A 26942-nucleotide genomic window follows, 5' to 3' on the forward strand; every position below is an offset into this window, starting at 1 on the left:
ATTTCCCCCCTTATGAAAAAAAAACTAAATCCTGAAGCTGCCATGCCTAGAAATGCTCCGAAGTTTTTGTGTAGCTCACTCCGTTTAATTATTTATATATTGAGGCTTAAAGTTTGTATGACCGTTATTTTGTATTTACACATTAAACAGTCACCAAGAGAAACAAGATAGTCACAAGTGAATTATACCTGTATACCTTTTATTCATATGTACATTTGGGTACTTCTATTTTTGTGGAAAGTGAATCAATTCATGAATTTTGCATACTCATGAATTAACCCATTTAGATTTGTTTACGAATTAAACGAAGCATTTTTACTATTTAACTAAAGAACGATTACAAGTATCATATTTAGATTTTCAACACTTCATTTCGTTTTAATAGGTAATCGGCCTTTTGCGTTGATTTTTGGCGGCAGGAAAGAAATCCATGCACATTCAAAGCTACAAATCAACATCTTCAACAGATTGAGAACATACAGTACATAAATATTTATATCGGATCATGTTTTATCCAAAGTATTCGATGGAGGGGGCTCAAGGGGCAGTTGCCTTCCGCCAAAAAATACGCACTTTTTTAAAACCTCTTATAAGCTTTACCTTGCTTATTGCGTTTGCCCCTCCCTCAACGCCTTGAAGAAGCATCGAGTCCCCTGATTTTAATAGTTTCCAGCTAAAACTCGCATTTGCATCATTCCTATCTTATTATATTACCGCATGACATAAATCTATAAAATATCCATGTATGTTACATCATTTTATGTCATAACCTTCCAGCGCCAATTATGTAGTGATTGAGCTTTAACCCATTGCCTACACTGTAAAAAAATAATAGTCGAAATAACTCAATAAAATTGAGGAAAAGAATTGCCTTATTTTTATTAAGTAAATATTACCTACGGCATCTTAAGTAGAATTTACTTATTTTGCTGAATAAATTTATACTCAGTTAAATCGAGTTACATTAACGTAAATAATTTAAGTATTGTAATCATTTTAGATAATTAAAAAAAAAGCTATGATAGGATTACATATTGCACGATTTGGTACCCATCTAATCTAACAAGTAACATCCACTAATCACTAACACTACTTCTATTTAAGATTTAACCGTATATATATCTACCACCATCACAAACTATTACATACGCTTCAATTCGACACATATTGAAAGGCTCCAAATTTTATATATACTTGATCGTAGCATCTTAAAAGGAAAATTGGTTGACAATTTCCTGAAATATCAAGTTTTTATTTGTTTTGAACTGGGTAACAATTAAAAATTGTCTTGTCTTTACTTAGCCATGTTAAATGAATTAGTAAATGTTTTAAAGTCCTTAAATTTCATTCAACTACCAAAAAAAATTGTTTTATTTAAAAAAGAGTTTAATTTAGTCTTAATGAATATTCATAAATTATGTAAATATTTCTATTACGCACTGCATCGGTCCTTACTTTAAAAAGATAAGAATAATCAACATAAATTGTTTGAGTAATACGTATAATTTCTGATTTTGAGTTAAAATTACTAAATTAATACAAGCTGAAATTACTTAAAGTTCTTATGTATTTGATTTTACTTAAATATTCCACGTATGTTCTACTAAATTGAAAGTTTGAGTTAGCAAGACTTAAATTTAGTGCGTAAGTGGCAAAACTAATGTTTTCAAGTAAATTCTACATGGAAAAAATACGTAAAAATTACCAATGAACAAATTCTTTTTTACAGTGTACTCTAACCGGGTACTCATTATATTACGTCTATGGGGGAAAAGACAATTCAATAGTCAACCGGTTAACACAGATAACTATAAAATATCAATAGAATGACATGCGTGTGTCATTGTCTATTATCATGACGGGGTGTACTCCCTACACCCGGGCGACAAATTACGTTGGTATATTAGGAGCAGAAAATAAAGAGGAAAGAACAGAATTTGGATGGAGGGTAGGCATATATACTAATAATGGGGAAGGAATATTATTGGAAGAGAACGGGGATGTGGATGGGGAGATAGTGATGTATTCAATAAGGAGAGAGGGAGAGAGAGAGAGAGAGAGAGAGAGAGCGCTGGCGGGAAGGGGGCGCTGCGTTGCAAAGGGGCATAATCAAATAATATAGTGAGTATCCGCATATCTTCTACATGTTTACACAGTTGATATCAAGAATTAATTAAATGAACGAAAGTAAAACATTTTTTTCATTGAAATACAATATTATTGTTCACAAAACGTAAGGGAAATAGGCCTTTATAGTATTTGAAACGTCACTAACTTTGAAGTAAGGACAAAGTTTGTTATTTTGTCCCGTGTTTTTTTTTTGGCAATAATCAGAGAAAGAATAGAGTATAGCTTTTAACAAATCAATTTAAAATTTAAAATATAAAGTGAGCATTTGATCGCCTACTTTGTAGCAAATCCGTGAAATTAACCAATTTTATTGCACATCTATTTACAATATTGACCACTTTAATCGGGTTTTTGTGAGAAACCCAATGTGTCAAATCTGAAGTTACACGCAAAATATGGATTGGCTTTTATGTGAAGCATATATTCTTGTTGTTTTTATTTTGTCAAGCGTGGATACAGTTGATACAAATGTAAGACAGGCTATTGTTAAGGGGGGTTCGAAAACAGATGATTGATTGCTTTCTGACATGGTTTCGTGTTATCAGTAGGAATTCTAAAGGTTTTTTTTCTAACACATTTTGTGAGTGAACGCCGTGGAAACGAGGACAGTAAAACTAACAACAAAACAATAACTTATGTAAAGAAATGTTACTTTTGCGTGGGATTTTAATTTATATGTGATATTTGTGTTCACCTAAAATTCATGCAGTGAGTTTAAAAGAATGACAAAGGAGACAGAGAAACTGAGGGATAGAGAGGGGGAGGGAGAGAGGAGAGGAGAGGAGAGGGGTAGAGAGAGAGAGAGAGAGAGAGAGAAAGAGAGAGGGGAACGGGACATTAATAGAGTGAGAGAGAGCGGGAAAGAAAGAAGTAAAGAAAAAAGAATTAAAGGAAGGATGGAAGAGAGAAGGGAAAAAAAATTCTTAGTGTACCTGATCAAGGATTGCCGGTTTGAGTGTAGGACCACCATATATCATCATCATCATTTTAGCATGAAAGGAATGAATAATTCATGACTTCTAGTGTTCGGTTTTTGTAAACGTTCAGGTGGTGCAAACATTTGGTGGAATTAGGTGCATACTCTGCTATTTATTGGCTCGTTACTCCTCTTCGTTTTAGTGTATTTCTTTTCCCCCTTTTTTCTGTATTGTATTTTATTGAACTCGCAAACAATTATTTGTCAAATTACTACTGACTTAATTTTAATTGTGTACTTCTCTCTACAGTAAACATTTTCTGTCCCTGTTATTTTTTCGAGTCTCCCAGGAACCTATTCTTTACAAGCTCTGCTTTCTATAGGTTCCTGCACATTTCACAGTTCATACTTTTGTCTGGGTTTCCTTTAAATGATATTAGTTGTCAAACAAATGTGATGACATGTAACTTTGTAGTCTGATTACCTTGTCAATTACTATAATCATTTTTTTTTAATTATGAAACAATATATCTTTTATGTATATTTTGTTATCTGTATTATATCTGCAGGTGAGATGTGAAACCAATAAACTCAACTCAACTCAACTCATCATGAACTAACCTCTACATCAAAATTGTTCTGGTATATTATCAAATATCCAAATATGTATCATTCATTAATTATGGTTGTGATTAAGTTATGATAAAACATCGATACTTCTCGGTTTCGTTTTTTCTGGGACGCACTGTATAGTCCTGAAACCATTAGAGCGTAGAGATGAATTGTGGGACGGTGAATAGATCACGTTGCACGAAAGGGTGTAGTCATATTTATGTATATGACATCAGAGCGTACGAACAGAAATAGAATTTTCAGGATATACATCACACGTGAAGTATGAAATAGCCCACTTGCGCGTATAGGATTTCGAGAAACTTCGTTATTATTAATTTGGAAAAAAAGACAAGAAAACTAGGTGATGGAATTTTCTTGTTATAAGGTCATGCGTCCCGTACTAACAGTCTTTAGACTTTGAGTGAAGTGATCGTCATTTGATTTCTCCGATCCGTCGAATTGAAGCCTTTAGCAGACCCGAAGCTTCGGGAGAGGATTCAATATCTTTAGAGGCTACACAGGGTAAGCTAAAAAAAAAGGCTCTTTAAGACATTTATACCCTAACATACCAGAACTGTTTTGTAGTAGAGTTGAATTCATGATGATGATGGTGTTGATGATGATGATGGTGTTGTTGTTGTTGATGATGATGATGATGATGATGATGATGAAGATGAATAATTATATAGTTAGCCGTACCACCTGCGTGCTTATAAACGCCTGTATAAAGCGCCATATAAATGTAATTATTATTATTATTATGATGATGATGATGATGATGATGATGTTAGTGACGTGTATATTTATCATTATCATTATCATTATTATTTTCACTAGTGGTAGTAGTAGACGAATGAGTCAGCAGCTGGGATTGTTGGAAGTTTTCTAAATGGTTTATGAAGGCATTTTGAGCTCGTCTAAGAAAAACAAGATCTCTCTCTCTCTAAGTGCCATATCGTTTGACTTTGGCGATCATGCTGTTCCACAATCCTCGGCTCCTAGCCTTCTGTATTAGTACCACTCCCAGTTCTTTCACTCCTCTCTCTTCCAACAATTTCTGCAGACTGTCCATCCAAGTATCCTCCTTCTTCCTACAATTTTCCCTGTCAAAGCAAGATTTTCTAGGCCTTCTTTACGTGTAATGTGACCCATGAACTTCAACTGCCTAATCAACATCTCACGTATCATTTTCCTTTGCACTCCAGCTCGTGTTAGAACTTCCTCATTACTAACTTTGTCAGTCCAGGGGATTTTCATCATTCTTGTTAAAAACCACATTTCGCAACTTTCCAAACGCTTTTTAGTATCAGAGGCTAAAGTCCATGTTTCACTGCAATACATAAGTACTGGGTAGATGTAACAACTCAATACCCCTATTCTGGTCCTCATACTCATTGTTCGATTTGTCAGAATTTTGCCTAACATTGAAAATGCAGATTTAGCGAGAGCTATCCTTCTCTTGATTTCTGTCTCACATTTGGCATCCTCGGTGATCATGGTGCCGAGGTAGTTGAATGAGGAGACTTGTTTAATAATCTGTTCTTTCAGTTTCAAGTTACATTTTGGACTGCTCTTCTTGGAGACCAAAAGGCACTTTGGCTTGGTATAGTTGTTCTCTAGTCCCATTCTCTCACTTTCTTTTACAACTACATTCAGGATTCTCTGGAAATCTTTCTTTGATTCGGAAAATAAAACAGTGTCATCAGCATATCTAATATTTGTGGTTGAACAAAATACTTAAACAATAATCGCAAAATGTGAACTGATCCGGCTACGAGTGTCACAGTACTAAGCAAAGGCGTCTGTTTTATAGGACCTACCTATTCAAAATGTTTGATAGGGTAGTAGGTCCATGGTTGAATGGACACAAATATTTAGAACCGCTCCTAAAATTGCGGGATATTAGGATGTTTTTCGTCGTGAATAAAGTGTGCCCAATGATTGTATTATTCCATGCAGTACACTCAGGCTCGTACGCAGGGGGTGTTTGGGGGATTAAACCCCCTCCTTTGGTATTTTTATGTGTGTAAACCCCCTTAAAAAGAACCTAAAACCCCCCCCCCCCCTTTTGATTTTTTTTTTTTTTTTTAATTATTTAAACAAAAAAACAACAAAAAAATTACCCCCATGGCTGACCTAAGAAAGGTGACCTTACCCCCCCCCCCCCCAACGAAGCAAAATGTCAAATTTTCAAATTTTCGAGACCAAAAAAAAAAAAGTGTCCTCTTACCACCCCCCCCCCCCCCCCGCTTATTCAGCGGTCGGTTGAGTCGTTGCGATTTTTTTTGGGACCAAAAAAAAAAAAAAAAAGTTTCCGCTTCCCCCCCCCCCCCCCCCCCCCCCCCCACTGAGCTACTTTTGAGCTGGCTGAGTCGTTGCCTATTTTTTTGGGACCAAAAAAAAAAAAAAAAAGTTTCCGCTTCCCCCCCCCCCCCCCCCCCCAATGAGCTACTTTTTGGCTGGCTGAGTCGTTGCGTTTTTTTTTGGACTCCCCCCCCCCCAAAAAAAAAAAGTGTCCGCTTACGTTAACGTTAACGTTAATCTTTTTGACGGCCTACATAATTTTGTATCTATTTTTACTTTTATTATCACAGTGAGCAAACACGGACACTGTTTAATGAGACGTGTCATCAATATCAACAGCCATAAACCAATCAAATGCAACAATAACAGTAGCTTATAACTTGTAATTGATGAAAAATTTCATGAAACAGGATACTGATTGCGAAATACAGATGAAACTGGTATTTGATTTGATTTTTGATTTTTGATGGGAATTAATTTTCTTCTGCATTCATAAAAATACACAGTTTTTCGATAACAATAGTAATATAAAATACAATAAGCATTTTCCTGACAGTGAATCATGAATAAGTAAATATATATAACAACTGTTACTTTCAAAAACGAAATGATAAACTGTAATAAATACTAAATTTCATCAAACATTACACAGTTATTTGCGGAAGAAGGACTGTCATGAAGGACCGTATTGTTTACAGTAAACAGGGGAACACAAGAAAAATCCGAAGCCATCAACTTCTATTTGAGTCTTAAAGCCCCACTACTCTACTTATATACTTGCGCCCTCTATATAGAAAACAATGCCTAATCGGTGACCATTGGTCCCCCATTGTCCCCTTTTTCTTATGTTAATTGAGAGCTGATTTGATGAGATAACCACCTGTCAGTAGCCATGCATGGATGTCTAATCCCCCTGGCCAAACTAGTACAGATGGGCTTTAAAGAATCATACAAGGAAGTGTGCTCCAAACATGTTAGTGTATATTGCTTTTTTTGTGGCGGCAGAAGAATGATATACAATCGGCTTTCAAACAATACTTTCAAAACTGAAAACGGAATGCTAAATTGCATTTTGCTATCTTTTCTTTTCTTCTCTACTTCCTCATGTCATCAGTATTGAGATATTCGAGGTCCACATAATCATTATTCACACCTGTCAACCCTATAGCAAACAAACTGAAACAAAAAAGACAAACCTACTGTACCTACATACAAACAAACGAACAAAAACAATCACTTTAATGGTTTCAAAATTCAGAAATACAGTCGACCTTTAAAGCTGATCTTGAGCTCTGGTATGGGAATCGAATGTTGAGAGAACATGGCTATAATTCATCCTGAATTATTTATCTTGCAGACGATTGATTGTTTGAACCAATACAAGAAAAACAAACAAGACTTTATTTGCTATCATTACGAGAACTCAAGCTTATATTTAACATATATGATTGTGTAAACTTTATTTCCCTTGCATGAGCCAACTCTGTATGTATAAACGATAACTGTGACTTGGGTATTAGGCTTCTTTCATTTCATAACAATGATAACAAAGTCCGAAGCGCGGAATCTCTCCCCAAACTCCAGTTGTATAAGAAGCAAATATGGAATTAAATTTTCCTCGTTCTTTTCAAAGACTAGCGGGCTCAGCAAACCTATACGATTAACAGACACAGCAAAATATGAGAACCGATTGAGTTGTGAGCGTAACTTTTTTTTAGATAAGCTTCTTAAGAAAGCATATTGCGGTTAAATTTAGATTTCGTTTGAGAGTCGTCTACACTATGAACATGACTGACAAAGAAAGCGGACAAAATATACAGTTCCTCAGGTAGACCAGGGAACATCCCTTCACTGCTATTATGTAAAAAGGTGAATATGCATGTGACACCTGTTCTACAAATTTTTACATAATAGCAGTGAAGGGATGTTCCTTTGTCTACCTGAGGAATTGTATATTTTGTCCGCTTTCTTTGTCAGGCATATTAATAGTGTTATACAGGTCTATATTAGAAATTCATAGTACTCTATTAAAAGAGCGATACACTTCTCATAATTTCATATTCGAGACCAAAATCATGTCTCTCTTTTCATTTATGTTCATTTCTTACTATGCTATTATGCACAAGCTATGAACACTCAATATATATGGTATAGGTAAATGAAATAATGAATCACTGTCAATATTAATTTTCCCGTGTAATACCTACGCCCCAACATTTAATATTTGCATCATATAAATAGGTTTGTCCTCTCTTTGGAAGGCGTGTGAATACACGGATGTGAAACCGTTTGATATTTATACAATAATATTCCTCCTATTGTGTGTCCAAGCACTGTGCACCGAGGGAAAAACCACCACTGCGTGTCATAAAGTACCAGTTGCAAATTGTCTGTTTTTCTTTCAATGAACTGTCATAACCGCTCTTGATTCACAATGGTGTCATGTTGTCTGTTTGCAGTTTGAACGGCTTAGAAATAGTTAGGTACACAGGCCAAAAAGGAAATGTAGATTCCAAGGTCAAACTTAAATTTAAAACTTAGCCACGGACTGAATTTTGAAAATCGGTGCCGAAAAGTGCCTAAAACGTATGTTTTAGGGGCCCACCAGTGTTTTCATGCATTTCCGGAACACACATTTTGGCTAAAAAAATTCGTTTGGTGTATAAAACCCACTTTCAACAAAACAGTGATATATGATATACGCTAGGACCTACAGTAGACATCATTTTATTTTACATGTCTGTATGCATTTTTATACATATTTTCTGTAAAGCATGTATATTTTCTTTTTGGCTTTTTGCAGGATATATCACACCGTTGATCTAACGAAGCCGGTCATCTGACTCTATAGTTTTGACAATTGCATACATCATGTCGGGACTGTGTGGAGGGAAGATGTTTCTTCCGACATTATTTCTTGTCGCTGCCACAATGTACAGCGTTAGCGGACAAGGTCAGTATTAAAAGCCAATCTTGAACTCTGGTATAGGAAATGTATTTAGAGAGAAAATTGCTATGATCGATTCCGGATTGTTTATCCTGCAGTAGATTGGTTGTTTGAACCAGTGTCATAAGCGCACAAAAACTGACTGGGCATCATCTTCGATAAAATCCACGACTGGCACATAATGACCTGTGTTGAAGGGACTTGATAACGTTGTTCAGATCTTTAATAGAGGAAATGGTGCTAAGGTAGTGACTTTAATGCTAGATGTACAATTAAAGATAATCTGAATGTTCGAGAGAAGACAGACCATTATTATCGATAAAAATGGGGAAAAAATGATTTGATCGATATTTTATTACAATTTAATTGCTTTTAGATGACTGTAAATCGTCACAAAGCAATGAATTGGCTTTCCATACCATTCCAGAAATTTGAGTGTTGATAGATTTTTAAAAGCATGTCATATGTCTTATTTTCATGGACAAACGATTGGGAAAATTCTAAAATGGTTTGGAGAATTTACTGTTAGAGGGTGTCGCACAGTGATGCGTTCAAAGAAAATAATAATTATCTTTGTCGTTTGAGAATTTGTTCAGGATGTTAGAGGGTTATTACAGTAAAAGGAATATAATAAGTAACATTTCAAACAAAATCCAGCAGATTTTGTATCAACCTTCACAAATGTTTCTGAGATACTTTAAGCAGGAAGAAATGGAAAATATCAAATAATTGAACCTCAACTTCTTATTGCACACGAGAAACTTTTAAAGAATAAGTTTTACTTGGCCTTTAAAAAGGTTTTTTTAAAGTATTTTTATAGTTTGCTTTTTTTAACTAGTCAATGTGCACCTACGCCTGAATTCGATTAATATTAATTTATTAAATCGTATATACATATTTTATGTTCTTTTTTCTTTATTCTGATACAGATTGCACAGTGCCGAGTTTTCCTGCCAACTTGCTAACGCCCTCAGTGGAATGCTTGCCTCAGAGTTCTTTGAGCATCGGCACCATTTGTATGTTTGTATGTGATGAGGGGTATACATTGATTGGTAATGATACAGTCGAATGTATCGACTCTATTCCGCCGGTGCTTCAGCTCCCTTCGTGTCAAGGTAAATATTCAAATCAAATGAATTCATCGATATTTAGGATACGCTCTTTGGATTAAGATCAATATACCGTCGCTGTTTTCACGAAGTGACGGTAGTGAAAAAAATTGCATTCACTTTGAGTTACGATTTTCCTCACTACCGTCACTTCGTGAAAATAGGGACGATACATGAAATACAAGCAAAGAAGAACGAAAACAGATTACAATAATTGTGTTGAAAATTCATCAGATATTCTAGTAATGTATATGGTATAACGAGTACCTACACAAGAAGAATTCATCTAATTTATAGTTCGATGATGACAATGGAGTATAATATCTTTACTTCAATGGAACTGTATTCTTATTCCTCCCGGTTCGTTGGACTGTATACAGTTACGTTAAAGTTTGATAGGGGAGGTGTGTAATATCATAGTTGTCCCCAGGCACCGAAATGTCTTGATACGCCACTGACTGCTAGTGGTTTAATGTCACAATTTTCCAAAACGATGGTCGTGTTTTCCTCGGGTTTCATGACACGTGTATCAAACAAAAAGTCAATCGGCCTATGTGACTATTATAATTCTTGGTGCTAATCATATCTTATGAAGTTTGTACTGTTTTTCAATCATCATCAACAACTCTAGCTACTACAGAGGAACCATCGACCATTCTATATACTATAACAGAAACATCAACAACTCTGGTTACTACAACCTCAACGGATCCATCAACAAGTCTGGCTACTACAACGTCAACGGATCCATCAACAACTCTGGCTACTACAACGTCAACGGATCCATCAACAACTCTGGCTACTACAACGTCAACGGATCCATCAACAACTCTGGCTACTACAACGTCAACGGATCCATCAGCAACTCTGGCTACTACAACGTCAACGGATCCATCAACAACTCTGGCTACTACAACGTCAACGGATCCATCAACAACTCTGGCTACTACAACGTCACCATCAATATCAACTTCTTCTACCAGTACGAAAGGTAGATGTGACCTTATTTTGGTGGCCTTTCAATTTTGTTTTAAACATGGTATTATTATAATTTGTTACCAATTTTATTAAATTTATTTAATTATAATTTTTCAAGCCCAACTCTAAAGTTTGTTCAGACTTTGTCCATATTCTTTTTCTATTTTGAAAGCTTCTTTTTTTTCTTTAAATTTAGATTAACGATTAATCAATTTATTTATATTTTTGTTTAATGTATATAATATCTATATATTCTAATAGCTATCAATTTATTGTCATCTATCAATCATTAGTGAGCTAACAAGAGACAGTTGTATGTAACTTCCCCCAGCTCAGCACATACTCACAAAGGAATTACATTCTTTCATACAATACCTCCATGTTACCTATCATTTCCTGATGATGCTACAGCAGGTATGGTCTATTTTAAACAGGGGGTCAGCTCTAATGTAGCTACATACTACTGTCTCTAATGATTGTAAGATGATGTCACAGGATGAATGATATCTGGAGCATTTGTTACGATGGAGCTTAGCAGGTCTGAGAAACTTTTTTTTTTAAATATATAAAAATCTATGAATATATTTAGATGTTTGAATAACAAAATATGAGTTGTATGCAGCCATGCAAATTAATAAGAAGCAACTTATATTGGGATTTCACCCAACCTTTAATGTGTATATTTCAAACCTTTTCCTTCAGATGTCGTGTGCACACTCCCGGAGACTTTCCCGTCATTATTATCGTCTTCGTCCGCAGACTGTATTGCTGGGAGTTCCATCGACTATGCTACCACCTGTAACTTAGAATGTTCGATGGGGTATATGTTGATTGGCAATCAGACTATAACGTGCCAGAGTAATGGAGCTCTATCACACCCTCTGCCTTATTGCGATGGTAAGGGTACCTTCTATCATTAAACAGCTTTGTTTTTTTTTGTTTATTTGCTTGTGTGTTTGTTAGGACTTTCGTTTTCTTCTTTTTGTTTCACGTTATTTGTTGAGCTTTGCCTTTGTTTTGATTTTGTTTTGAGAGGGCGCGAGTGATCTATCTGGATATCGAAATATATACAAAACGTAGGTAATGGGAGCTCGGGGTTCTGGAAATATAATATATGGCAATCTTGATAAATAATTGTGCAGAGCATAGATCCGTATTATTAAAAACAGCATGCATTTCATCCAGAAAAAAGAGGAGTGGGGGGGGGGGGTGGGTGTGCGGACTCCCCCTCCCCACTTCTACTTATATTAACTAACTACAACTGCTTCCCACAAATCGTCAATGAGAAGGAAATGATGTGAATTTTATTTCAATGTCAAATTTTAATGTCAATTTCTAAAATAAATTGGTACGACCAAGCACACTACGTGTCTCAAAATAAAACTTGACATTTTAAAAAGTAGAAGGTTGAAAAAGCATGGGGAGGGGAAGTCAGGGGAGTCCGGACCCCCAATCGTTCTGTTTTCCATGTCGAAAATTCTGTGTATCTACCACCCAAACACACACACACACACACTTGTTGTTGCTTTTTCATCTTAATCCTTTTTCTTTTTCTTGTCAGATTACTTTTAGAGGGACTAAATCCCCCATTTTACGAAACCCTTGAGCCGCCCCTGCCAAGGCAACCTTATACGTTAATACGGTGTATGCCTAGATTTAGTTACTAATTAACTCATTCTCTCCTTATTTTGTTTTCAGCTGTTGATACGTACATTGTAGTCGCAACATTTCTTAATAAGACTTTCGTCAGTAGCCTGACAGATAGAACATCTCCCTATTTCACTCAAATCGTAGCAGAATTGGTGAATTATGTAAGTATGTTTTCTTGTTCATGATTGAATCCATTTCATCTACTTCATATCTTGCTCTTCAGAATAAACCGTTCTGTCAAGCACAATTACAGTCACATTTATTTCTTCGTTTGGAATATGCCCATGTCAAAGATTTCTTTCTAAAACTATTCCGATATATATATATATATATATATATATAGTTATATATAGTTCATATAAGTATTTTGAGGAGGTGCGACGGCTCAGTGGCAGAGCAGTGGTCTCGCCAATGCACTCGTGTCCTTTGGCAATGCATTTATACTCATTACCAAGATGGTAAATATATATATCATATTTACCATCTTCATCTAAACTATACATTTTCCACAGCACAGTGTCTAATTGTTGCTGTCAGTGTTTTGATATCTGTATGATATTTGTATGGGTAGTGTAGTAAGGTCCAATCATCGTGGGTACATAAGTTTCACTGGAGGAGGGTGTAGGGTGGTTGGGGAGGTTTGGGGGAGGGGTCAAACAAAAGTGACAGGGGCAATGGAACAGTTATTGACATTCTAGAGAAAAGAACCATCGAGTAGAGGGTAGATGTCGAAGAGGTCCGTATCATCTTTTCGTGTTGCCTTCCATCTCTATCTTGCTCTCTCTTTCTACATTTTTCCATTTTAAATGCCATGCTCTAGTGGATACGTCGCTGGACTGTGAATCACATGGTTCATGTCCATAGGCAACACATATCTACCTTTGTCACTCTCCACCCAGGTGTAGTAACTGGATACCCGGTAGAAAGACATTTCTTGAATGCTCGTGTGCCTTATCACGGTAGATTGGCTAAAGCCGGGGTAAATGTAAATGATTGCAGGGCCCTTAGGGAGAACAGTATTGAAACTGACGGCGCTACCCTGAAGAAAAAAAAAGATCATCATTGTTGTTATTTTTTTTATTATTGTTACTATTATCATCATCATCATCATCATAATTACTATTATTATTATTTTTTATTATATCCTGCATCAAAAATTTGTTGGCTTTTGATTGGTTGAGGGCTCGTCACATGACCAGAAATATTTGACCTATTTTTAGAAAGTACTATATGAGAGTACTATTTTGGTTTACTATTTGGGAGTTTTTTTGGAATTGAATCAATTTTTTTTTTCAAATTTTAATTTAATGAAAACAAAATATTTTAAATCTTTTAAGATAAAATTTGACATTTTTTTTGTTCTGAATTTTTTTTTCCCAAAAATGTTTTTTTGTTTTTTTGTTTTTTTAAAAATAATTTTTTGATGCAGGATATAAAACAAATATACCATGCCTTCTATTCGATGTACGGTTAAACTATGGGCCTCGTTGACTCCAATAGTACTATTTGCTGAGGGGCGCTTCTTGTTAAAAAGCCTATGAGTTCTTTTTTGTGTTGCTTTCAGATACAAGTGCCTCTGATGAATCGCTTTACAGAGACAGTATCGGTGACAGTCAACCGCCTCTTTGCAGGTAGCATCATTGCTGAGTTCTCTGTAGTCATAGATGTAGTCAACAGAAGTACCCTTCAAGATATGGAACGCTTATCCATAATCCATGCTACTTTGGTAGATATTGCTGAGGCGGACCCGACATATATGGACCCAGACTCAATTCGAACATTTAGTACAGGTAAATACGAACTGTATGTAACGTATGTATGGTAGTGAAACATGGACTTTAGCATCTGATACTAAAAGGCTTTGGAAAGTTGCGAAATTTGGTTTTTAAGAAGAATGATGAAAATCCCCTGGACTGCCAAAGTTAGTAATGAGGAAGTTCTGACACGAGCTGGAGTGCAAAGGAAAATGATACGTGAGATGTTGATTAGGCAGTTGAAGTTCATGGGTCACATTACACGTAAAGAAGGCCTAGAGAATCTTGCTTTGACAGGGAAAATTATGGGAAGAAGGAGTAGGGGAAGAAGCAGGATACTTTGGAAGGACAGTCTGCAGAAATTGTTGGAAGAGAGAGGAGTGAAAGAACTGGGAGTGGTACTAATACAGAAGGCTAGGAGCCGAGGGTTGTGGAACAGTATGATCGCCAAAGTCAAACGATATGGCACTTAGAGAGAGAAAGAGAGATATGCGAAATAGTGATTATTTTAAATTTTTGTATTGATACGATTGCACAGACTTCAAGGAAATCAACCCTTTGCCGATTCCAATACCCAGTTGTATATCCAATCAAAATCATATTCAGAAGACGTAATACGTTATTTTGATGTTCACATATTTAAATAGGAAGATGGACAATTTTAAATGCCTCAGTTTGACTTCTTGATTTTGTTTTGCGATCGATCGTGTTTATATACATGGTATTTCCTGAATAAAGCAACGAAAGACTCTAATGAACTATCAGGAATTTGCACCATTCAAAATATTCATAAATCCCTACTGAAATAAAGAAGTTCAAAGTATGCGATGGTTTCATCCATCCATCATAGATTACACCCACGTTTTCCGAAGTGTGGTCATTCATTATCATTTGATCAGCACATTGTGCCACTATTGTATTACGATAACAAAAATATTCAAATCAAAAGTATGAGCAGAGTACGATACTTCAAAGGGGGAAATGAAACATTTGAATTAAAAATCTCCTCTTGAATTACTCACCCTTGTCCATATGTTTTATTTGACAGTGACCTGTCCATCGGCAACCGTCGTGACAGCGTACGGATCGATAGCAATGTTTGAGAGCGGCTACATCAACGGTAGAGCTAACTCAACCAACGCCACCTGTCCATACTATACAAAGAGAGGTTAGTCAAATCCAAAGCTTTATCTGGATCTGGATGCTTGTTTTGGGGGAATTAAAGACTAATGCTATGGTCACATTACCCCAAAGTTGCCTGCTCGGCGGCCGAGCGGCGAGTTTTTAGCCAATTTCGCCCGGCCACCGAGCGGCGGTCGCCCAAGCACCGCTTGTTTTTAAGGCATCGCTCGGTCGCTGCTGAAATTTTAGCGCGGAGTTAAATTTCGGGCGGCGCCTGCTCACTTTCACTCGCCCCCAAACTACGCTCGGTTACCGGGCGATCGCCGCCCGGGCGCCGACCTAATCGAGTGTTCACCGTCGAGCGATTTAGGCCAAAAATCGAAGCCGCTAGGTCAAAGGCTGTCGAGCAGTCGCCGCCCGGTGGCCGCCCGGTGGCCGCTGGGAGATCAGTCGGTCACTGGGCGGCGAGTCCAAAATCGGTCGGCAGCCTTTGACCTGGCATAGTATGCCCAAGTAGAATAACTATGACCGGTCAATATTTTGCGCTATACTGCCGAGTAGTCAGTAGTGAATATCATGCCTGCAGTTTTGACCAATCAGTGGCCTAGAAGCTTCCTATGATATAATTAATTGCTTACTTAATTATTCAATAATGTAATAACCTCAGTCACTAAGTTAATTCACACATAAGAATGGCACCATTTCCACTCCCTGGGGAGTGGGAATGGTCACCTTGAGGGGATAAGCAATTTCTATCACTAAGGCTTTCTTCATCCTACCAAGTCCCCGTTTCTCTCTCCACTTGGGTATGGGGTAGCAAATATAGATGAATGCCTTGCCAAATTACATAAGTACAGTGTAGGGGGTCGAACCTCACGACCTTTGCATTTACAGTCAAGGGCTTAAACCACTCGACGACTACGACACCTCTATGAACTACTGGAACGTTTCTTTATCAATATTAAACTTTTGTTTTACAGGAAATCAGGCTGTAGAAGGTGTATGTGAAGGGGATTATACCCGTGCATGTAACTGGGTAATACCAGAGATGAACTGCGGAAGGAACTTGACTGCTGAAGAGATTCTTGTGATCCTGAAAAACGTCAGTATATTCTTAAATTCAAGGATCATAATTTTGAAACAACGTTTTTGGCATTCAAACTAAATTATCTGGAGGGGAATCAATATCATGGCGAAGCCATTGAGACCTATTCTATATTTGTTGTCAATCGTCTTAAATAATTCTACAATTCAGTCTGAACTGAAATTGAAATAGTTATGGAATTGGAATGAAAAGGAATTGGAATAGAAATGATTTTGAAATGAAATTGGAGTGTAAAATTTTTAATTTAGTTCTTGAGGAAAACCCATGGTCTATGGTTTAAAAAATCATTCCCATTTTATTCTCAAAGTAGTCATATTTGGCTAGCTTTCTCTCCCCTCCCACTCTCTCTCTCTCTCTCTCTCTGTCTCTCTGTCTCTCTATCTTTTCATCCCTCTCTCTCTTTCTGTGTCCGTATCTCGCTGTCTCTCTCTCTCTCTCATTGTCTGTCTCTCTCTGTCTTTCGTTCTTTTTCTCTCTCTGTATATCTCTCTATATGACTCTCTATATTTTACTCTGTTTCTCTGTCGCTTTATCCTTCTCTCTCTCTCTCTCTCCCTCTCTCTATGTAATAGCACTTTGAACATGTTAAAGTTACCTCTCAGTGCAGCGGCGATGACATGGACAATGTCACCTTTCTCATCTTTTTCTTTTTTCCTTTTCCTTTGTTTAGGGGAGTATAATAAGCAGTTCCATTCATATCTATAAAGTACAAGTGTACAACCATCTTAGGGTAAACGTTTCTTTACTCGCCATTCGCTTACATTTTATCCTGTTTTATATAATCCTACATTTGGTTTCGCAGGTAGTAATCACTTCAGATAACGCAGCACAAGTCGCTGAAGAGTTGGAAGACGTCACAAGCAGGGGCCAGAACATCACCCTAGAGGGTATCAATGTAGTTGCAAAACTTCTAGAGGATATTACTGGAATAAATTCTACAGAAACACAGGTGGGTATCGTTTTTTAGTAGTTTGGGTTTATTTATATAATCATTTTATTTTTTAACTGCTGCTACAGCTGGATGCTGTGAGGAGCCCCTTAACTGAATAGTGAATAAACTTTTCTTGAACTATAGTACGGTTATACTGCTCTAGTCGGTATTTCATATCTAAAAGTGCCTAGAAAAAAATAAGTTTATGGGACCCTTTTCTATTTATTATAAATTTTTAAAATTTTCCTTCCACAATGTTAGTCTCGGTTCACGAGATTTATAGTAATATCTTGAGTTGTTAAGGTTAAACTTGCATAAGTCATTTACAAGCACTTAGGGAATGGGGAACGGTCTTCAGCATTTTTCTGTCACGATACTATTGCAAATGTTGCGTGTTAATGAACTGATATTTCATTTTCTGGAACCATAGGTGACTGAATCTATTGTAGAAATTGTAGATAACATCGCAGCCTTACCTGACGAACAGCTTGGTATGGCCGAGGAAGAGAATAGCTCGCCCAGCCGTGTTCTATTGGCTCTCGAAGCACAGCTAGCTGTCGTAGAAGTTGGCACAAATGGCAGTAGCCGGTTCGTAGAAGCCAACGTTGCCGCTGAGGTAGGGAAGACAGTTTGTGTATTTTCAATTGATTTTAGAGGAAGAGACATGCAATATAAGTTCAGAAAAACGTTCCATATCAGATTTTACATTCTACGTTGGATTTCATATTAGCGATTGAACGATGAGGTATTTGTAATAATAACAATAATAGTGGGTTCTTGTATAGCGCTTATGTCTGTCAAACTTTACACTCCTGGCGTTCAACAGTTATTCCTCCGGTTTTATCATGGCGGTCGTTATGGCGCTCTAGCATTTCAATGCATTAATTCTTACCTGGTATCCATTTTCTTCACCTGGGTCGAGTACAAAAGGGTTAACAACTCAACGAACCTTCTTGTACGCCATGTCTGATAGGAGTTTTGTCAATGTTCAACGAATTCATCAAATTATCAACCTCGATTAAAATCGCTGTCAGTACCTGATAAACAAAACTAAACATCACACAGAAAACCATACATGGGAATTGCCCCTTGACCGAAGTACCAATGGCAACTGTAGTAAAGTGTCATATTGAGCACGATCATGGAGGAATACGTAATATGTTCGCTTGTCATTATGTCGTTAATTCTTTTCACTACCAATTACACGATTTGAAGAATACACCTAGCTCCCATATACGATGTTCTTGGAAGTATTTCGCCGACACAACTTCTTTGATTTTGAAATGATTCTTGTAGAGTCAGGCTAGCTTCTAGATCTAGTTGCTGTTCTGTTATGCAATATCACTTTTCTCCAATATAAGTACTCACTTTCATACTTCCATATTTGGAATGTTATACATGTTAAAAACGTATAATTTCTTTTATTTTCTATAGATTAGAGATAAATAACTTCATCTGAGCAGTAGCGAACCAATTTTATTTGCCTATTTGGGGCTCTCCTTGCAGGGAATTTTTATGTGACCAGCTATCAATAATTTTCTATTCATACCTAAAATGAGGATTGTTCGCAATTGCACAATATCTTTAAAAAAAACACTCCCTCATTTGGTCTATCCGTTTCAGGTACTTGATGTGAGCCCGGATGATATAAGCCAGGGTTATACTGTCTTCATGGCTGTCACTGATGACGATGAGAGCATCTCTGACCAAGGCTTCAACGTTGAAAGAGGTGACCGAACGGAAGAGCCAGAAGCCACCCAAGCACAGGCTACACTCTTTCTCCCATCTGGTTTAGCGGACAAGTTCTCTGGACGCAGAGGGCGTCTCGTCATCACGACGTATCGCGTGCCATCTCTGTTCCAGGACACGGGGATTGCACAGTTGAACAAAGATGAGGAAGAATTCAACCGAACCTTGAATTCGAGGATCATATCTGCGTCTATCAATAACGAGAAGGTGGAGGATTTGAGCGAACCAGTCAGGATATCGTTTACTCCTGTGAATCCAGTGAGTAGATTGGACAATTAATGTATTGATCTTATAGGAAATACAGAATCGCTTCGCGTATTTGTAAAATGAGACGAATTGATATGAAGAAAATGCTAAAAATGGACAGAAATGAATTGAGGGTGGCGGTGCGAGGAAACGTAAGACAAATCTATTAAATATGATGTAAACTTTTGACTCTGATGAATATTTTTGTTGGTGTAAATGCAGCAGAGAACTTCATAGATTCATCAACAAAACAAGACCAATTTACACTAACAATGAATTATATCGTATTTCATTGTCGAGAATTTCTACTTTATCTTTTTTTTTCAGAATGGGACCAATGCTTCGTGTGTATCCTGGGACTTTGACGAAAATGCCTGGTCTCAACGTGGATGTGTCAAGACGAGTAATGAGAGTAGTGACATGATTGAATGCGAGTGTAATCATCTGACTAACTTCGGAATTCTCATGGTACGTGTTAAACTCTTCGTCTGAAATATCTTCACGTACACTGATTCATTCTCAACCTTGTTACTGAATTGAGCAGGCTAAATCTGCCGGTCGAGATTTTATGTTAAAATATGTTGACGTGTCTTTGCCTAAAAAGTATAGTGACTGATATACAGTCAAACCTGCTTTAGTGACAACTTGTCTACAAAGACCACCTGTCTACAGAGGCCACATTTGTTGTTTCCCTTGAAAATGGTTTATCATTGAATCATGTACTAAAGGAACCTGTCTACAAAGACCACCTGTCTACAAAGGCTCCTTTTTGTGTTTCCATTGGGTGGTCGGTATAGACAAGTTTGACTGTATATCAAAAGATTGCATCCATAAAACAACCCCAAAAGCTTTCATAAACTATATTCTATATTCGTTAAAACTTCCCAACGACCAACAAAGTGTGAGGTACATAGGCCAAATCCTCTGTAATGGATTAACAGATGACTTTAAAGACTTTGTATCACCCCAAAGCTTTCAAACGAATTTGTTTGAAAAAAACACTCATTGTTAAATATGCAATTCTCATCGTAGCTCAGCAATGGTCGTTAAAATGACCGCCCCCCCCCCCATTTTGGTTTACTATGTTTACAATGTGATATAATTATTTTGGGGATTAACCCTGAAAAGCAACTTAAGTTTGCTTTTGTTTTTCCTGTTCATTCTTCTTGTTTATTATCTTATTTCCCCCTTTGTCACTTGCTTACCTTAAAAAGGTATGTATTATTTGTATTTGCATACTTTTAAAAACTGGAATGGGAAAAAATAACTGAAACAAAAAAGACAGGTTGGGTGTTTACGGATAATGAAAACCAAGATTTTAAAAAGGCCATCGTATAACTCATTTGATTTAATGGGCACGAACGGTTTTAAGTTGTTAGTATCTAACGGTTTATCAACTACATTTGAAAATGAAAATGTCTAGACCCAAAGTTTCGTGTCTTTATCAAAGGTGTACAAAGTGGGTTTATTTCTTCAATATCTCTTTTGGTTTGGTTTTGTTTGGTTTTGTTTGGTTTTATTTTCCGAATAAAAAAAATGAATATGGCGTTATCAATGAACTGGGACGCCCAGCCTAAGGGCTTTGACGTTCGGAGATCACGTCATCCTCGGCTTGCAGGAAGTAGGTGGAGATCACGGTGGTTGAGATTATTAGCTATTAAATGGCCAGATTCTGTACTATTAACTCACATACGAGAGGTCATAGTCACGATTCGATCCTTTTATGTGCCTCCATCTTTGTGCAAAGTGTTATGTTCACATTTGTCCTTCTCAACCCAGGGATTTTTAAATGGATAGCTGGAAACACAGGGGCAATAATAATAATTATCAAACACACGAGCTTCTTTTCCCAGGGAATAAAATCATGTATTTGATTCTCTTTCTTTAATCTAGTTTAATAGCGGTAGCATATTGCTTTTCCTCTGTATATTTCGTCACTTCCACAGGTTTATCTGAAACAAAACTTTAAAAAAACATTATACTAGATATTTATGTATACTTTCTATTTCACAACTGTAAACCATATAAAATTTATATTATTGAATGTTGAATTGTATATCTGATTTCTTGTCAAAATTACTTTTCTGTTGGAAATGAAAAATAAAACTTAAACTGAAACTTCACCGATGGAGAATCAGCGTGCAATATTGTTTCTTTGTGGCTATTTTGGGTAAATGAGACCCAATCATTTTATTATCATTATAGTTATTAATCCTATAAGGTACACGCGAGATTTGACATTCAAATAACAAAAATAAGGGCTAACCTTTGTTTATTAAAGTGGACGATTTTAGAATAGATAACATTTCAAACCTTCATTTTTCTTTCCGTTACAGGATTTCTATGGAGGAGAAAAATTATCAGTTGAAGCAGATTTCATCCTTGAAATCATTAGCTATGTTGGTTGCCTGATATCAATATGGGGTCTTGTCCTGACAATCTTGACATATGGCACAAACAAGTGAGTACCATTATCAAGTGCCACATTATTATGTTACATTGTCATTACAAATAATTAGAAACCATTCTGGTTCAACACATGGAGAAGAATTTGAACCCGCTTAAATTAGCATTCTTCTTTGTTGCATTTATAGACATTTACGTATAATAACTGAATTGAATGTTATTACGAAGACGATCTTATTGATCACCACCAACCGTTTCGGAATAAGGCTGTCAACGGTTAGGTAATGAGAAAGAATGTCATTCCCCTAACCTAAGCCCGAACCCCACCCCAAATCTAAACTGAGAGAAATTAAAAACTTCTCTTCTACAAAAATAGTTATTCTATAAGTCCCAAGTTAGCTTGAGACTTCCACATGTTCGATTAAAGGTAATTTTAGAGGATTTAAGGAAATCGTAAATTTGTTCATGAGTTTAGTTATTTTATTATGATAATGCAGTATTCGCAGAGTATATACACCATTCTTCTGGTCTCATTTTCTCCTCTCCCAGGAAGCTTCGAGACCGGAAACCCAACCAGATCCTCCTATCCCTCTGCTGTGCTTTACTAGGACTCTATGTGGTGTTTTTAGTGATGATATCAGTGGACACTAAGCGAGATGTGACTGAGCTCACCCCTCTCCCTTGCTCGATCCTGGCTGCATTCCTCCATTATTTCACCCTGGCATCCATTTTCTGGATGGCCGTAGAGGGCTTCAACATGCATAGTCTCTTCGTACTGGTCCTCAATTCCTATTTGCCACAGTTTATGAAGAAAGCTTCGTTGATCGCTTGGGGTAAGCTTTCATCTGCTCCATGCATTAATACAAGGGCGTCACTAGAAGGGGGTGGTGCATGGGTTACCCCTCTCCCTCCCTCATTCCCTCATTCCGTGGATAATTGTATCCACAGCAATATTTCTTAAATGGATATATCAACAGCAGTTGCGACGCAATACAAAAAGAGATAACAATATTCATCGTGCGTTATTCGCTGTATTTGGCTTTACTCGGTTTTCCGAAGATGTATCTGATCGTTGGGGCGCCGATAAAGCGAGTTAGTGTACTATTACTTCCACCCACCACCACTTCTAGCCTCTAAATCTTAATGTGGGGAAACTATATTTCACACCTTTCATGATTGTTGCCAAGGGATTTAGTTCCAAAGAAGTCCTTTTACTTATGTAGTAGAACTGTTCTAGAGACATTCCTGAACCCGTTTTTTAAATTTATTTTTTAAAATTTATTTTAGTTCATTTCATTTCATTTCTTTTCATTTCATTTCATTTCTTTTCATTTCATTTCATTTCATTTTATTTCATTTTATTTCATTTTATTTAATTTCATTTCGTTCCATTTTATTTCATTTCAACTCAATGCACTTAAGGAAGATAAAATACAATCAAGTAGCATAATCGCAACAAATTATTATTACACATTATAAGCTAATTCAATGAAATTTACAAGAATAAAAACATAAGATATAATAAATATCAATAGCAAAGTCGGAATGGATGAGCAAATGATAAATATATGTATGCCACTTGCTAAGACTAAGAGAACGAAAGGAAAGAATAAAGAAAGAAAGAACGAAAAACAGAAATAGAAAAGAAGAAAGAAGAGGGAATAGATGGGGAGAGGAAGAAAAGGACTATTAGGAACTTTCACACATTCAAATTGTTTGTTCTTTTTGTAGGTTGCCCTTTGTTAATAGTCGGGATTACTGCAGGTGCTTCGAGACAGTATTACGCACAGACGGATTTGTAAGTTTTATCATGCAGAATATATTTGTTTACACATCAGGTTTTTTTTTTTATTCCTCCGCCGTCGAAGGTAGTGCAATTGACATCACTTCTGCATTATGCTATATATCTCATATGCGATTGTTTACGAACCTTATACATATTCATGTATGTTAATGTTGATTATGGACATGCGCAATGGACTCAATGGTGAAAGGAACACTTTCTAATTAAAAACCTAAATATAAGCTTCCTATGATAATGTTCTTTCTCTTTTTTTGATTAATAGCATTTCTCGTTTATGGGCTAATAAAAAGACGCTTTATACTAAATGTAACATTATCATCCTTGAAATTGTTGTTAATATTGTTATTATTATTATCATTTAATCATTGTAATGTTCACACATTCCAGAAGGAGATGCACATTTATCTCAAGTCTTGGTGATCGTGTTATAAACTAAATTCAAAAACAGAAACCCGAGTAAGATGATGTTTTATTTGATTTATATATTGTGTTACAGTTGCTTCCCTGCCTTCTGGCCTCTGGTTGGTGGTCTCCTGATACCTATTGGTGTCGTCATGATCTTCAACTTTGTCATCTTTGTTCGGGTCATCATGCGACTGAACAAAACTATGAAAGGAAGACACCTTGACTCGGCAGATAAGCGCCAGCGGATTCGACGTTTCCAGAACGCAGTTTGCATCATGATTCTAATGGGTCTCACGTGGTCTCTTGGTTATCTCAGCATCATACAATCGGCCAGTGCGGTTGTGCAAGGACTCTTCACCGTACTGAACTCTCTGCAGGGGTATTTCATCTTCATGCTCTATTGCATCAGACAGCCTCAGGTGCGCAGAATATGGCGTTCCCAGTTCAAATGCTGCTTACCTAAATCTTTCACGACGCCCTCTGCGGGCAGTTCCGGTTCTGGACAACCCAGCTCCACGTTCAAGCTCAGCTCAGCAATACGACCCTTGTCCAACTCGGACTCCAGCGGATTCCGCCCAGAGACTTCCGCCTAGCTCCGCCGGAGAGACTTCCTAGAGCTTCGTATGATAATGCTGGTGCAGATTGGTGAAGATACCATGTAGAACTAATAGATTTTGAATTTTTTGTTTATTTATTAATTTAATTGAAATATATTTAATCAGGATTACAAGAATCAGATATATATTGTATATACAAAATCTGTTTAACGTCCTGGTCCTGAACAGAATGAAAATGTAATACACGGAAATAAAAATAAGGAATATCACCAAAGCTCACTAGCAAATGTAAAAACAGTATAAAACTAACATATAAGAATAATAAGCCTTAGAAGTAGTAAACAAAATTAAACGATAGGGTTGTCGAAATACACACAAATGTGTTTTTGATGCATTTATAGCAGTTTATTCGGACCGCTCTATGACTTCATCGCGTCTTTCTATTGTTACAGATCTACATGTAGAAGATTGAATTTCCGTTGGTTATTATTATTCCAACTATAGACGGTGGAAATATTACTTGAGAGTTTTATGTAATAGGATTGTTTCCCTTTTTTATGATATATTACATTGTGATTATTCATATGTTATAATTGAAATGAAGTGACCTACACGTACGCCTGCAGCTTTTGACATTAACATATGATGCTCGAGCACATCTTAATGGAGTCAAGTGAACTTGTGCAAAACCATCAAGCTCAAACAGATAGTTCTGTGTCTCGTGTACAAGACGAAAGCATAATAAATGATATTATATATATATATATATATATATATATATAGATTGAAGAACTCAAATGAAACTTTCACCAATTAATTCAACACATATTATGAACGAAACGTTATGAATATTAGAAAACCATATTTATATCTATTGCATGATGCTGCTGCCAATGTGCTCCATATTTTTAGATAAGGAAATACCTTTCCCCTTCCATTATTTATCGAATTATTATTTTCTTATGCCAATGAGAATACAGAGGCGCAATGGCTCCGTGGTATCGGTGAGCATCGGTCTCGTAACCTGAAGTCCCGGTTTCGAAACCAAGTCGATGCGCTAGTGCTCTTTGGTATAGGCACTAATCCCCATTACCAGGGCTTTCGGAGATGACTTAAAGCTATCGGTCCCCTGTGTGCTTAATTACAAGCATACATATGCTCTCTTAGTAGTCAGGTATAACAAACAAACAAGAACAGCCTTTATTGTCAAATTGCATTGGTGATCCGACATCATTGTCTTAAATGAGTTAACAATAAAGATACAGTTGGGGTACAGTCTTCCATAATTTGTGTTATGAATTCAATTTGAGTAGGAAATTGATTGCAGGGAAATTTCACCGGAGCACATTTGTCGTGCAACAGTGGTTAAACAGAGAATGCTGTGATTTTCCTTTTTTCTTCCGTTCGGTTTGACTGTTGATATGAACTAACTAACGCTAATAAACCAACTTAAAAACAATCCTGTGATGTTTTTGTGTTTATTTATTTATGACCTTGCACCATTGCGACGTAATGTCTAAGTCAATATGTCATGTCTCCCTCACTATCATACTCTCTCTCGCTTTATCTCACATACACTCAGACTCACATGCACGCACACATAAACGCACGCACAAACGCACACAAATACACGCACACACGAACACGCCCTCTCTCTCTTCTGTATTTCACAATAACGTATCTCTCACTCTATCTCACCATTCTCTCTCTCTCTCTCCCTCGTTCTCTCTCTCTCTCACACACACGCACACACCACAGGGAAATGGCGTCAACCATTGACCAAGTTTAGTACTTGTGTGTGTGTGCGTAGGTAATCACCAGCAACCGCGGACCACTCCATAGAAAACTACATCAAACCGCGGACGTACCTCCTATGGGATGATCCAGGTAGCGAGCGCCTCTCCCGCGCAGTCAAAAGGGGGCGCTGTGACATTTCGCGATACACATCGGACTGATCCAGTCGATGTTGCCTACACGCTGTGACATCTAATATTCAAACGCCCCCTACGTCGTAAATTTGATACGGCGGAACCGGTATCGCAACCGTGGACGGTCCCCCATTGCAGGTACGTCCACGGTTTGAGGTAGTTTTCTATGGAGTGGTCCGCGGTTGCTGGCGTTTTCCTACGCACATGCATACATACACACACATACACACTCTCGTACATGTACATGAGTAGCTTTTGAAAACAGTTCTTGTTCATTTAGGAATAG

The 26942-nt window shown here is 36.9% G+C and overlaps 1 protein-coding gene across 2 annotated transcripts; it reads left to right on the forward strand.

Moving 5' to 3' along the window:
* Positions 1 to 4093: 4093 nt before the first annotated feature.
* LOC100888043 (adhesion G-protein coupled receptor G4) lies at positions 4094 to 26187 on the forward strand. Of its 2 annotated transcripts, none has more exons than XM_030987086.1 (17): positions 4094 to 4183; positions 8769 to 8918; positions 9842 to 10027; positions 10653 to 11012; positions 11702 to 11896; positions 12698 to 12810; positions 14214 to 14439; positions 15452 to 15571; positions 16506 to 16627; positions 17433 to 17579; positions 17992 to 18177; positions 19185 to 19568; positions 19884 to 20024; positions 21893 to 22017; positions 22512 to 22795; positions 23694 to 23760; positions 24263 to 26187. In XM_030987086.1, the coding sequence occupies exons 2-17, from the start codon at positions 8837 to 8839 to the stop codon at positions 24762 to 24764; spliced, it is 3240 nt and encodes a 1079-aa protein (XP_030842946.1). In that variant the 5' UTR covers positions 4094 to 4183; positions 8769 to 8836; the 3' UTR covers positions 24765 to 26187. The 2 variants fall into 2 exon arrangements, with proteins under 2 accessions (XP_030842946.1, XP_030842947.1); XM_030987087.1 differs by lacking the exon at positions 4094 to 4183 and adding an exon at positions 8364 to 8448.
* The last annotated feature ends 755 nt before the right edge of the window (positions 26188 to 26942 follow it).

Source organism: Strongylocentrotus purpuratus, unplaced genomic scaffold, assembly GCF_000002235.5.
Source record: "Strongylocentrotus purpuratus isolate Spur 01 unplaced genomic scaffold, Spur_5.0 spur5_scaffold_16, whole genome shotgun sequence".
NCBI lineage: Eukaryota > Metazoa > Echinodermata > Echinoidea > Camarodonta > Strongylocentrotidae > Strongylocentrotus > Strongylocentrotus purpuratus.

Excerpts from the sequence above, each read along its gene's own strand:
- LOC100888043 (XM_030987086.1), top strand. The coding sequence starts at position 8,837 with ATGTCGGGACTGTGTGGAGGGAAGATGTTTCTTCCGACATTATTTCTT. Across the intron at positions 11,897-12,697 it reads CCCTCTGCCTTATTGCGATG|CTGTTGATACGTACATTGTA; the intron begins GTAAGGGTACCT and ends TTTTGTTTTCAG. Across the intron at positions 14,440-15,451 it reads AATTCGAACATTTAGTACAG|TGACCTGTCCATCGGCAACC; the intron begins GTAAATACGAAC and ends TTTATTTGACAG.